Source organism: Cricetulus griseus, chromosome 8, assembly GCF_003668045.3.
Source record: "Cricetulus griseus strain 17A/GY chromosome 8, alternate assembly CriGri-PICRH-1.0, whole genome shotgun sequence".
NCBI classification, from domain to species: domain Eukaryota; kingdom Metazoa; phylum Chordata; class Mammalia; order Rodentia; family Cricetidae; genus Cricetulus; species Cricetulus griseus.
Window position 1 is genome coordinate 86,425,301 of NC_048601.1, and position 12,716 is coordinate 86,438,016.

Genomic DNA, 12,716 nt, shown 5'->3' on the forward strand with positions numbered 1-12,716 from the left:
CTCAAGAATGTTTCAGGGTGCAGGTTGGCACTCACTAAGCAGGGGCCAAACCAACAGGATCTAAGGCAATGGGGCTTCCAGAGATGTCCAACATGACCAAGCTAGAGTATTAAGTAACTGTGCTCCTCACTCTCTAAATAGCAGTTAGTGCTGGCAATGTTTGCAGCCCTATGGCACTGTGACCCTGAAGAAACTGCCATGTATTGGTGTCTGGCTTTGTTCTCAACCCTCTACTCTGTCCCCTACTTCATTTTCAAACAGAAGTTCCTTATTTCTGGCATAATGAGATTTTCCCAGGTAGGGTCAAACTTTCAAGATACACAAAAAAAGTACAATGAGTTGTCTCGGTAGCTCTCTATCCCTTTCTACACAGATGACTGCTGAGGTGAAATCGATTTTCCTTCCTAAGTTTCCAGGTCTTCCTGCCCTCACCTTCTCTTTACTTCACTCATCTCGGAGTTACTACAGCAGGCCTTTCGACCTTCAGTCTCACTTTCCCCAATCTGAAATGTTAGCATCATTTTTTTTTTCCTGCTTAGTCCTCTAGCCTCAGTTAAGACATACACACACTGCACAGACTGTTGCTTGCCTGCTTCCCTAGACAAGAGTGAAGGCCGAGTTTCTCACTTTCTGTCTACTGTATATATATCCCTTTTACTCACACGCTCCAGAGCTTAATCATGCTCTCATCTCCTGTGTCTATGTCTGAGTCACACTACATAGTAATGTCGCTACGGCTTATTACTCTCTAGCGTGCCATAGTAACTTAAGTTAGGCTCCTAGACGCCAGCTGTCTTTCATTACTATGTTCCTAGTTCCAAGACAGCATGAAATCAAAAGCTGCTTAATATCAAGCTGCTCAAATACCACTTTCACTAAATGGTGAGAATGGAGATTAGAACCCACGATGCTCAGTTATGGTTAAGATCTCAGATGTTACCACACTTCATGATAAACATATTCACAAAAATCATATAAATATATATCTAACTTTGAATATACATACCCTCTACTTAATACAAGAGCACTGATACCAGAAGATCAAGGCAAGGCACAGAGAATAAAAAACATGGCCAGAAATGCCTGAGACTAGGAGAGCCAGCCCAAAGCCTAGTTTCTTAATCACCTCATTACAGAACCCAATGGTGTTTATGTCTTAAAAACTGCTTCCAAAATCAAAGGCAAGCTATGAAACAAATGAAGACTACAAAGAGAGATTGCACACCCATAGAGTATCTGTCCCAAGAGTGCTCCAGCTGCATTTCACTGGTAACATTAAAAGGTTTACATCAGGTACTTCAAAGTACATATTTATACATACTTACAGTCACTGAAATACAGAAACGAATCTTTGTCCATTACCATAAGCTAATGAGAAATTTTCAAAATTTTGGATTTAGCATTGTTATTATGGGCAATAAATATATAAATAAATGAACAAAACAAAGAGGCCATAACATCAATTAAAGCATGGCAACTTTTTAGCATTCAAATATTTGTTTTATTGCAATACACTGTTCAACTTAAAGACATAAGGTAGAACATGACAACTTCCTTTGAGAGCATTCTTGTCTTCTACTTCTAAGAGAGTTTAACAAGATCATTTGGAAAATTTATTTATTAAAATATTGATGATGAATTGTTCCCTTTCTGTTTAGATCACACTAATACAAGCTGTTCCTAATCCATTTTATCTACTTGTGATCAGTGCTCCCAGGATCTTATTTAAACAAGAACAATTAAATGCTTTCTAATGGAGGAAATGAAGAGGTATTATAGAAGAGTTTCGGAAACCAGGAACAAATCAATAGAGGTAAATACTGTGATTTTCAATCAAGTCATCTGCAGAGAAATGCAACCAACTGTTATCAGTGCCACCAAGTCCAATGATTCTGTTGTTTCTTCCTAGACCAGTCTCCTAACTGTACTAAAGACACCCAAACACACTACAATCAAACTTCAAGACAAGCTCTCATTTTGTAGTTCAGGCTGGTCTCAAACTCACTGTGTAGCCCAAGCTGGCCTCAAACCTGAGATCCTCGCCTCTGCCCCTCGGGTGCTCAGACACCAGATGCACACTTGCTTGGCTAAGGAAGGAAACATTTCTGGTGCCACAGGTACTGCTGGCAAAAGGCAGGCAGTTGTGAAATTTCTCAATAAATGATCGGTCCATGTCAACTCCAACTTACTAAATCAGAAATGTCTCCCCAGTGACAGGAGAATGTTACTTTTCATGTCCAATCTTGAGATACTCATGGCCCAGGGCCAGAGCTAAGAAACACACAATATTAATAAATGCTACAATATCACATTCTTCATTTTTTGTGGGGATGTTGGTTCATGCCAACTGCTCTTTGCTTCTCCATAAACAAAGAGACCAAAATAAAACAACAACTACTACTACCTTATTATCAGCCACTGATAGAAAACTTAATAGTTTGAACATCTGCTAATAACCCTGTGAGGACAGTGACAGTGCATAATAAACTGGAACTAAATATTAACATCTCAAGGCCTTTCTCACGGAAAGTCAACAGACTTAGGAGACTGATTTAAAAAACATCTATTTCCTAGCTTAAGCACAACATTTACAGAATATGGTATAAAGTATTAGTTGGGTACATTATGGCCAAAAATGTTTCATCAGTGACTTCAGAATGTGAGTCACTACCAGGAGTACACCAAGCAGAAGCCACTCAGACTCAGTAGGAGATGTGGGAAGGAGAAAGTAGACAGCGAAACAGTAACTATTGTCATATCACACAGCTAAGAAAATATTAGAAGTCACATATGTTAGGAAAAATAGGAGAATGAGCTCCAAAGTACTGACATGCTAGAATTTTTAAAGTCAAATTAAAATATCCATACAGTGAGTAAAAAAGGACAATTCTCTCTCACTGTCAGTGAGTTTACACCAGGGCAAACCAAACCCACAGAAAAATGGCCGAATGTTCCAGAGCACCCATGAGCAGCAAATGGCATGGCTGACAACAGTACCATCTGCCTCTAAGTTACTCTGTATGCTCCTGATTTGGTTTAGATGGACTCTCCTGTGTGAAGCATAGGCTATCCCAATCCTATGGTCAAATACACAGTGCTGCTAGCAGTCAGATTACAAACACAGCTGTCCTCGATTTTGAAGAGTTTCATGCTCTGCTCACTGTTAGCTTACTGCTGGGGAAAATTCCTTATTTCACTCAAGTCAGCACACAAAAGCAGGTACTATTTACACTGAATTCATGATTCCTTTCCCTGAAAGAAATATGTCTGTATATTGCTGTAACATATTAAAGTGATTGCTTTTTTTTTTTTTTTTTTTTTTTTTTTTTTTAAGACAGGCTAGGCTAGAACTCACTCTGCAGCCCAGGCCAGCCTGGACCTTGTGGCAATCCTCCTACCTCAGTTTCCTAAGTGTGGCATGAGCCACTATGTCCAGTGGGACATGAGTGCTCTGAAAGCTTGCCATAGCGAGACTCAGAGCCACAGTGTCAAGTCAGGTCTGGAAAGGTCTACCATTTCTGACAATGCGCTAGGATGGAAACAACCTTGCCCTGCGTACTGCAGCTATGCTCAGGCTCATCCTAGTATCTAAACCGGTGAAAACCAGAGTAATTGGGTAACATTTAAGAATACAGTATACACTCTCACAGTCAACATGACCCTACCATACACAGGAATGTCAGTTAGAGACCACCACTTATTTTAATTTCTTAAAACAACCTTACAGTCTGCTTTGTAACTAGGTTTGGAAATCATTATGTCTTTTTCTCTAGAGAGGAGCCAAAGAAAGAGGACTGTTTTCTAAAGGGAACAGTGCTTCTCTTACACTTCCTGGCAAAGAGGAAATAAAAAGCCAGATTAAAGTAGAATAAAAATTTGCAATAAATTTACCTTGAACAAGAGTGGCACTAGAGAAAACCTACTTCTCCACACACGTGTGACCTTATTTGAAGAGCATTTACAAAGATTCTAGAAGGTGAGGACTGGCTGGATACGTGAGGATCCCAATTTTTATTCCATCTTCATAGTATTTACTGTCAGTAGTTTCAGATAAATATTCAAATAGCTAGTATAATTTTATGACTGATGCTACTCAGTGTCTGCACACAGACTGATAAATATTATAAGCAATGTTATAGAAAAGTATCACTTACACAACATTCCCAGGGTAGTAACTTTGAGCAGAAACTGGAACATCTGAGCTCCTCTCCATTCTTTTATTTCTAAATTATCCTTTATAGGAAATCATTGCAGACAGAATATAAAGTAAAAATGCCAACTTTATAAAATCTGAGGGGAAGATAAGGGCTGTCCAGACAAGCGCAGACCATCAGTGTCCTCGGCATGGCTGCACTGAGTCTAACACCACAGGAGCTTGGAGGCAGCGGGCGCAGACAGAAGTGATGAAGACTGCCGGAGACAGTGTGAAGGAAGGGCAGCCAACTTCGGCAGAGGCGTCCAAGAGGTTGAGCTTGGCACAAAGCAGGTCACCTTCCAGGGGCCCCTAAACATTCATCATTACCATAGTTGCTCTCCAAGAAGAGCAGACAGCAGAAGCAATTCTTACCACAACAATACAGCAGCAGTAGAATGCCAAGTGATTATTCACGTCCTAAGAGCTCTTCCCTGGGGGAAATCAGGGGAAGAGGAAAGCAAGCATACAAACTCCAAGATGAAGTAAAATGTATTCAGATTCAGATTTTATATTAACAGGAAAACTTTAAGGAAAGAAAATTTCCCTTGAGGGAAGAGTAACTTCCTACAACTGGATGGGGAAAAAGCAGCTGCAGAGCTTTGCTGGCAGCCCTCACACTTAGGTTCTGCTCGGCTAGCCTATGGTGTGTGACTGCAGGAAGCTATGTACTATCTAGCCTCCAACCATAGGAAAGCAAGGCAAGTTCTTTCCATTATGTCCTGCCCCCCCCCCCCCCGGGCCCTCATCCTTTTGGAAAACAGGAAACAGAAGCAACAGGGCTGGGGAACAAATGAGAGGGCAAGAGTAGCAGCATCAGAGCAGCACACACTTCAACCGGCCAGGACAGCTCAGCAGAGAAGCACGACTGTGCGGTGTGACTAGACCGGGGAAGCAGCATTCTCCTGAGGAAACCAAACGTGAAGCCTACTTATTGATATTTTGATAATGATTTAAAAAGACATTCACTGCTGTAGCCCTGATAGCTCTCTTCCAGTATTCTTAACCATCAGATGCATTTGGGGGAATATTTATTCACATAATTTTGCTTAATACAGTTCTTTCTACAAAGACTGAATTTAAAAGTATCCACAACATTTTCAATTACAGTAACAACACATTAATAAATTATAAATTAACAAAATCTTTATATTTGCTTAAAAATCATTTATCAAATGCTAACTTCCAGACTATCTGGAAAACTAAAGATGCAAGTTGCTAGAAATCTGGCATCCCAATTAAATTCTGATTTTTAAAAGTATATAAAATGTCCCTCAAATTACTACAAGTCCCACTGCAGACGTGTTTATTTCACCCTTTTCATAAGGTATTAAGTTTACAGCTTGCTAAACATTTAACCAAACATGGGAAAACTGCCTGGAAATGCAAAGCACAATGAAGTAGTTACATGAAAAGAAGGAAAGATCCCTGTTAGGACAGTCACTGCGGCCCCAGCACGAAGACCTGCAAATCTGGACTTTTCAAAGTTGCATAGCTGCAGGATGGTCACTGCTAACAAGCTATTGCGCAGTTTTATTTCAGAAGAAACAATGTATTTCAGAAACTGCAATTCAGTAGACAGTTCTACATTTAATTAACTAAAATGTAATTATGTAACTTGATTTACTCTTTGGATGGCATTTTTTTATATTAAACCTTTAATTCAAACTACTAACATATTTTAGCTCTTCTACCCAGAAACCTACTTTTCACACATGGGGGGAAAAAATGGAAGAACTTGAGATTATACTCTCTCCATTCACAGAATATTATAACTGCTTTGATTACATTTCTTGGTTTCACATTGAAGAGTTTGTAAGAACTAAATTGGGTGGTTTTCAAGTTAAGAATAGGTGAATGCAGAGACATTATGTTGGGGAAAATAAAAAAAGTCCCCAAACTAAAAACAAACAAACAAAACAAATACAATAAAACAGCAGCTCTACAGAACTTAATAAAAAGTAAATCAACTTTGAAATTAGTTAACTTTGGCGTCTGAATACAAAATGTTTACCAGTATTATCTACGCAGTGACTAGTACAGGATGTGCAGCATTTTCAAAAATCCCTGTGTGTCCCTTATATGCAAGTTTGGTGAGTTCTGTGGTTCCTGACCATCTCTGGACTACTGAGTGTCACAGAACTCAGATCCTGGCTGAGCAAGCCTGCAGTTTTCATTTCTGTTTTCCAGAGACAGATCTTCCAATCTTCTAGACTTCTTAAGCATCTTGAAAAGACAAGAAACCTGCATAAAAATAAATTATTCTAAGTCATGGTCAATAATAGTAATACAAACAGAAATACAACACCCAATTCCCCATGAAGAGTGCTTTATTGCTCTAGCCTGTCATACCACCCATTTTACTACATCAGAAATTTATAAAATTATTCTGTACAACAAATCAAGAAACAGAATGATCAATTAAAGCTTAGCATAGTATTAAGAAATCAGCAAAACTTAAGTCATTCCTTTTCCACACTAGGTGCTTCAGCACACACATGAACACATACACACACACCTTCTCAAACTTAAAATCGTCTCCTCCCCAAAAGCAGGAAGCAACTTCATAATTAATCAAGAGTGTGCATATTCATGTCTCTATTTTAGGTTAGTAATTATTAAATTCTCATGTTGTAGATATAATGGAGGGCCTTGCTACTTAAAAAAGAAAAAGACTCCTTTAAAGCTTTTAGAAACAGACTCTGTTGGTTCGGATTTCTGCAGGTAGCTGTGTAGAAAGATCGACCTATCCTATGTAAGTTCATCTCAAAGCTCAGGTGACATGTGTAGAAACACCCCTAAAAATAAAGGACTAAGATGTTAAGAAAACAAATATTGTCTGAGGTTGAGAGAGATGCTGGTGACTATGAGATGGAATGTGTTCCAAATCCCATGAGCTCACTGTGTGTGACATCAACAAATAAAGTTTAGTGATGAGACCATGAAGGAAAAAACTAGGTCTGCTGTGGTCTTAGTGTTTCCAATCTCCACCCAGCAGCAACACAGCCTTTGAGGGCAATGACCACTCTTCTGCCATTCAAGGACACCTGAAGAATGATCATCAAAGACACTCAGAGCAAAGATTTTGTTCCTCATCAGCCACCTCAGGCACTTTGTTAGCTTACCCTGACCACACCAGTGCAGACTAAAAGGGGCGTGTGTATCTGCAGATTAAAGATTCAGGGATACACTTTAACATGTTAAACACTAAATTAAAAAAATACCTCTCTTTGTCTGTAGCTCAGGTTGATCAGAACTTCTGCCACCATGCCCAGCAAAACTTTATTTTATTAGCACTTATTTTTAGTATTACTTTTAAAATGCTTCAGTAATTTCCCTAACTATGCTGGCGCAGACACAGGGCAACACTTGACAGTATTTCAAAGAATCCTCGCCATCCAGAAAATGTTTTCAGGTCAGGGATACAGCTCAGTGGCAGGGTATCACCTAGCCAGCCAGAACAGAACTTAAGTTTAAGCTCTGAAACAACAACAATGACAAAAGGAAACTTTTGGGGGGCTGTGGATGTACCTCAGTGTAAACTGCTGGCACACACAAGACCGTGGGTTTGATTCCCAACACCATAAAACAAAAACAATAAAATCTTTGCCTTTTAAATAGTGAAATAAAAACACAGATGCACACATGCCCGGGGACAACCTCACTACTTTCCACTGCTCTGCGCCAGAAAATCTCACTAGCCCATTTATATTTAGGGTCCTACTAAGTGCCCAGGTGATGGTCTTTCACATGTACCCAGCTGCAGTTCTCACTTCAGAATCTATTAAGTTATCCTCACCAATGAGGCAACCAAGTTTCCTGAGTGTATCACCTCAATGCCTAGGCTTCCAAGCTAAAGAGCAAGAGATACTGATTACATCATTTATTGTATGTGGAGGCAGGCACATGGGTAGAGGTCCAAGAACAACATGTGGGAATTGGTTCTCTCCTACTAGGTGGGTCCCAGGTATGGAATCCAGGTTATCAGGCTTGGTGACAGGCACTTTTACCCACTGTTCTGGTTATGGTTATCATTGCTGTGATGAAACACCATGATCAAAAGCAAGTTGGGGAAGAAAGATTATTTGACTTACACCTCCACATCACTGTTCATCATCAAAGGAATTCAGGACATGAACTCAAACAGGGCTGGAACCTGGAAGCAGGAGCTGATGCAGAAGCCAGGGAGGGGTGCTGGTACTAGCTTGCTCAGCCTGCTTTCTTCTAAAACTCAGAACCACAATGGGATGGGCCTCTCATATCAATCACTAATTAAGAAACTGCCCTAAGGGGTTGTCTACAGCCTAATCTTCTGGAGGCATTTTCTTAGTTGAGGTTCCTTCCTCTCTGTTGACCTTAGTTTGTGTCAAGTTGACATAAAACTAGCCAACACACACAATGAGCACCTAGGTAGCCTAAAAGCACAAGAAATTATGCAAGGACAGCAGAGAACAAGACCCCAGAACAACACTCCCAATGTCTAGTCACAGCTGCTCAGCAAGTCTACTGCTAGTTATAATGTTCCCACCTTGATCATGGACTTTCTCAGTTCTCTGAAGCATTCTAAGATTCAATAAATTCTTCCAATGCTCTCCACCTTATTTTTGATACAGGGTCTTTCACTAAAGCTGGAGGTTGCCAACTAGGCTAGACTAGCTGGCCAGGAAGCTCCAGGGATCCTCCCACCTCTGCTCCCAGCACTAGGATTTCAGTGTGGACCACCTGCCCAGCTTTTCACATGGGTTCTGGGGATCTGAACTCAGCTCTTCATGCTTTCCCGGCAAGTCCTCAGCTCTCTTTCTTTAAATCACTGACTCAGATATAAATGACATGCAAAAAGTTGTACGTATACAACAGACACTTTGATGAATGGTAACCTCTCTGACCCAAAAGAATTCTTCCTGGAAAATGGCATGACATGTGCCTTACTGTTTGTTTCCTCCTAGTATTAAACTGTAGTTAAATAAACAAATGTATTTTTAAGTACCAAGAGTATTCTAGTTACTCAATAACTAACTCTATACAAGAGTCAAGAACAGTTCCTTTAATTTTTTTTTTTTTCAGTTGTTTTGGGAGTGGTTTTTGGTGCTGAAAATTAGAAGACCAGGGCTTATGACAGTTATGCGCATTCTGACACCAAGCAAACTCTTAGCCTCCTTAGTGTATCTGTAAATGTGAGTTTTTATATAGTAGTTTTACAAAATACCTAGAAAACACACAGACCTGAAACAAGCAAGCAATGTACCTCAGTGAGAAAATGGATGAGGGCTTGAGAGAGAGCTCAGCAGCAAAGGTGATGGCTTCAAAACCTGAGTTCAATTAATGGAACCCACATGGTAGAGGGACAGAACCAATTCCTGCAGGCAGGCTGTCCTCTGACCTTCACACACATTCGAAAGTTTGTGTGTGTGTGTGTGTGTGTGTGCGCGCGCGCGCGCGCGCGCGCGCACACACACACACACACACACACACACACAATGTTGAAAAAAATGAACATGAAATAGTAATTCAAAATAATATTTTATAAATCAATTAAAACAAAAAAGAAACAATTACCCATAACACAGGAATCTGATGCTTAATCTGAAGGGTGCTCTGGACAAGATCTATTTACTTCAAACCATTCATCTATGCAGCTAGAAAAGAACAAAACCAGAAAAGTGTAAATCCTATGTATAATTGTATCTTAACAGTCAAAATAAAAATATCTACTACTTTAGTGCCTTTAAGGAAAAAAAAACCAAAACAGTATTTTTAATGATCACACCTGACAAATACAGTAAAAGATGTTAATTATACTTCAGTTATTTTACATTATTAAGGGGGAAATCCTTGAATAACTATACTATGACATACTTTCACATTTAAAGAGTAACTGGCCTGGCATTGGTGGCACACGCCTTTAATCCCAGCACTACGGAGGCGGAGGCAGAGGCAGGCGGATCGATGTGAGTTCGAGGCCAGCCTGGTCTCCAGAGCGAGTGCCAGGATAGGCTCCAAAGCTACACAGAGAAACCCTGTCTCGAACCCCTCCCAATAAATAAACAAACAAACAAACAAACAAACAAACAAACAAATAAATAAATAAATGAGTAGCTATTCCTTAAAGAACTACCATTTCATTAATATTCAAAAGAGTTACAAAAACATTTCCTTTTCAAAATGTTACAGGGCTGTTCAGCTTGCCTATCAAGGTAATAAAAATAGCTTCAAAATTTTAATTCTTGACAATATTGCATAACATTAAAAAATCCCATGTTTATATGTAATTATTGAACCTTTAATTCCACCCTGCTCTGCAGTCCATATATACACAGACAAAAATACCCTAATTTATTTCCATTTATACAACATTCATGATCTTATTGGAAATTATGTACAGGGAACATGTTAATTACCCTCTTTCTTTGGGTTTGTGTATGTGCATGTATGTGCACACCTGTGTATGTATGTGTGCATACACGGGGAAGGAAACACACCTTGGAGGCCATTCCCCAACTGCTCCCCACCTTTTAAATGCTACTCCCCCCCCCCCAAAAAAAAAAAACAAAAAAATAGGCCTGTCACTAGTCTGGAATTCACTAATCAGGTTAGTGAGGCTAGCTGTCCAGTGAGTCCCAGGGACCCACCCATCTCCACCTCCACAGCACTTAGATGCTAAGTGCTTGGCACCACACTAACTTTTGTGTGTGTGTTCCAAAGATTGAACCCAGGTCCTCATTCTTGCAAGGCAAGCACTTCACTGAGCTATCTTCACAGCCCATAACTATTCCCAATATAGATCTGCACTGTCCAATGCAGTAGCTATTTAAATTCATTAGTCTAATTAACAACAGAATCCAGTTTCTCAGTCCCATTTCAAGTAGTGACAGGTAATGGCTGTCCACTGTCAGCACAGTAGAACACATTTACCTCACTGTACAAAAAGAAAAAAAATTGTACACATTGTTCTCCTGATGTGTCAATTACACAGAGCCGTGGCAAATGGTAACAAAGGACAAGTAACTCAGCCAGCAGCATATGAGTGACTAAGGCAGGATTCAAACTGCTCAGAGTTTTCATTGGTGGCACATATTAATATCTACATGTTCACAAAGCCATGTTAGCTAGTATGCTGAAGGGGTAAATGAAGATATGCTATTCTTATACCTTGACAAGGTGGCTCTATAGGTTAAAGTAATAGAAAAAAGGTAAACTACCTCAATAGTCATGTCTTCCAAGTGACTAAAGCAACTCCTGATATGACTAGATTTACTCTAAATATCATACCCCAGTTTGGTTACCACATGTTTTTAGTCTGGTCTATACCACTACACCCTAAAAAAACTCTCCCATCTACAAAAACACATCTTAAAGCAAAATGCACTGGGCAGTGATGTTGCAAGTATGCCTTTAATCCCAGCACTTGTGAGGCAGAGGCAGGCAGATCTCTTAGGAGTTCAAGGCCAGTCTGGTCTACAAAGTGAGTTCCAGGACAGCCAGGGCTATTGCTCAGAGAAACCCTGTCTGGGGGGAGGGGGGAGAGGCAGTAAATAACTCTCCCATATTAGATTCTGAAACCCCTTTCTCCTAGCAGTCCCAACAGGAAATCAGTATTCTGAATTTAGTACTTTATATTCTCAGGCATTGTCTTACCACATAACTTAAAGGAATGTATTCTAAAAACATACAGTATTGCCCCATGGTTCAAAACCTAAATTAGTGCTAGTATAAGTATTATGCTTTATTTGCCTTCTTCAAAAGTGGTTTATATTTGTATTCCATTATATAAGTATAGCACATGGATTTGATGGCATAAGCCTATAATACAAGCTGTTTGGGTTGCTGAGGCAGCAACATTTTAGGTTTAAGGCCAGCCTAGAAGACTTGATGAGATCTTATTTCAAAACAAATAATGACAAAGTATATCACAATTTACTTATCTATTCTTTTACTATAAACATTCACAATTATCTATGGCGTCTCTGAAAGGTCACGAAAATTATAAATTAACCTTGTCACTAAATAGTTTGAATTGGTCTTTTAGAAAGCCACAGCAAGGCTTTCTCAGTGCTGGGTCACATCCTGGTTTAGATGCCTTCTTTCCTCTTCGTGTTAAATTTTGGGCAGTAGCTGCTCTCTCTAGACTTTTTCTGCAGCAGACTTGAGAGTAGAATGGCTGACTGATGGTATATACACTCTAATTGTAGTATATGCCTCTTTACTGAATTAATTACTAGCAATTTTTCTTTTTCAAAAATCTTTTATTGCAATTTATTCATTTATGGGCATGTATGTGTGTGTGCTCTAGTGACTGTGTGGTGTCCAAAGCAATCGGGAGTGAGCTCTTTCCTTCCACCTGAGGGTCCTGGGCATCAAAATCAGGTTGTCAGGCTTGGGGATGAGCACTTTTACCCATTGAACTATCTCACTAGCCACAATTTCTTCTTCTTTTTATTTTTTAATGTTCTATAGGGTTTTTTTTTTCTTACAGATTTTCAAGAAGCTACTATTAGTCAGGTTATCTCAGTTACAATATATATTT

At 39.5% G+C, this 12,716-nt stretch overlaps 1 protein-coding gene across 1 annotated transcript in view; it reads right to left on the minus strand.

Moving 5' to 3' along the window:
- Window positions 1-443: 443 nt before the first annotated feature.
- Znrf2 (zinc and ring finger 2) overlaps window positions 444-12,716 on the minus strand; it is a 72,880-nt gene continuing 60,607 nt past the window's right edge. Inside the window, 2 exon segments of the mRNA XM_027429672.2 lie at window positions 444-6,436; window positions 9,749-9,828. Coding sequence (XP_027285473.1) covers window positions 9,771-9,828 — 58 coding nt within the window. The 3' untranslated portion in view covers window positions 444-6,436; window positions 9,749-9,770.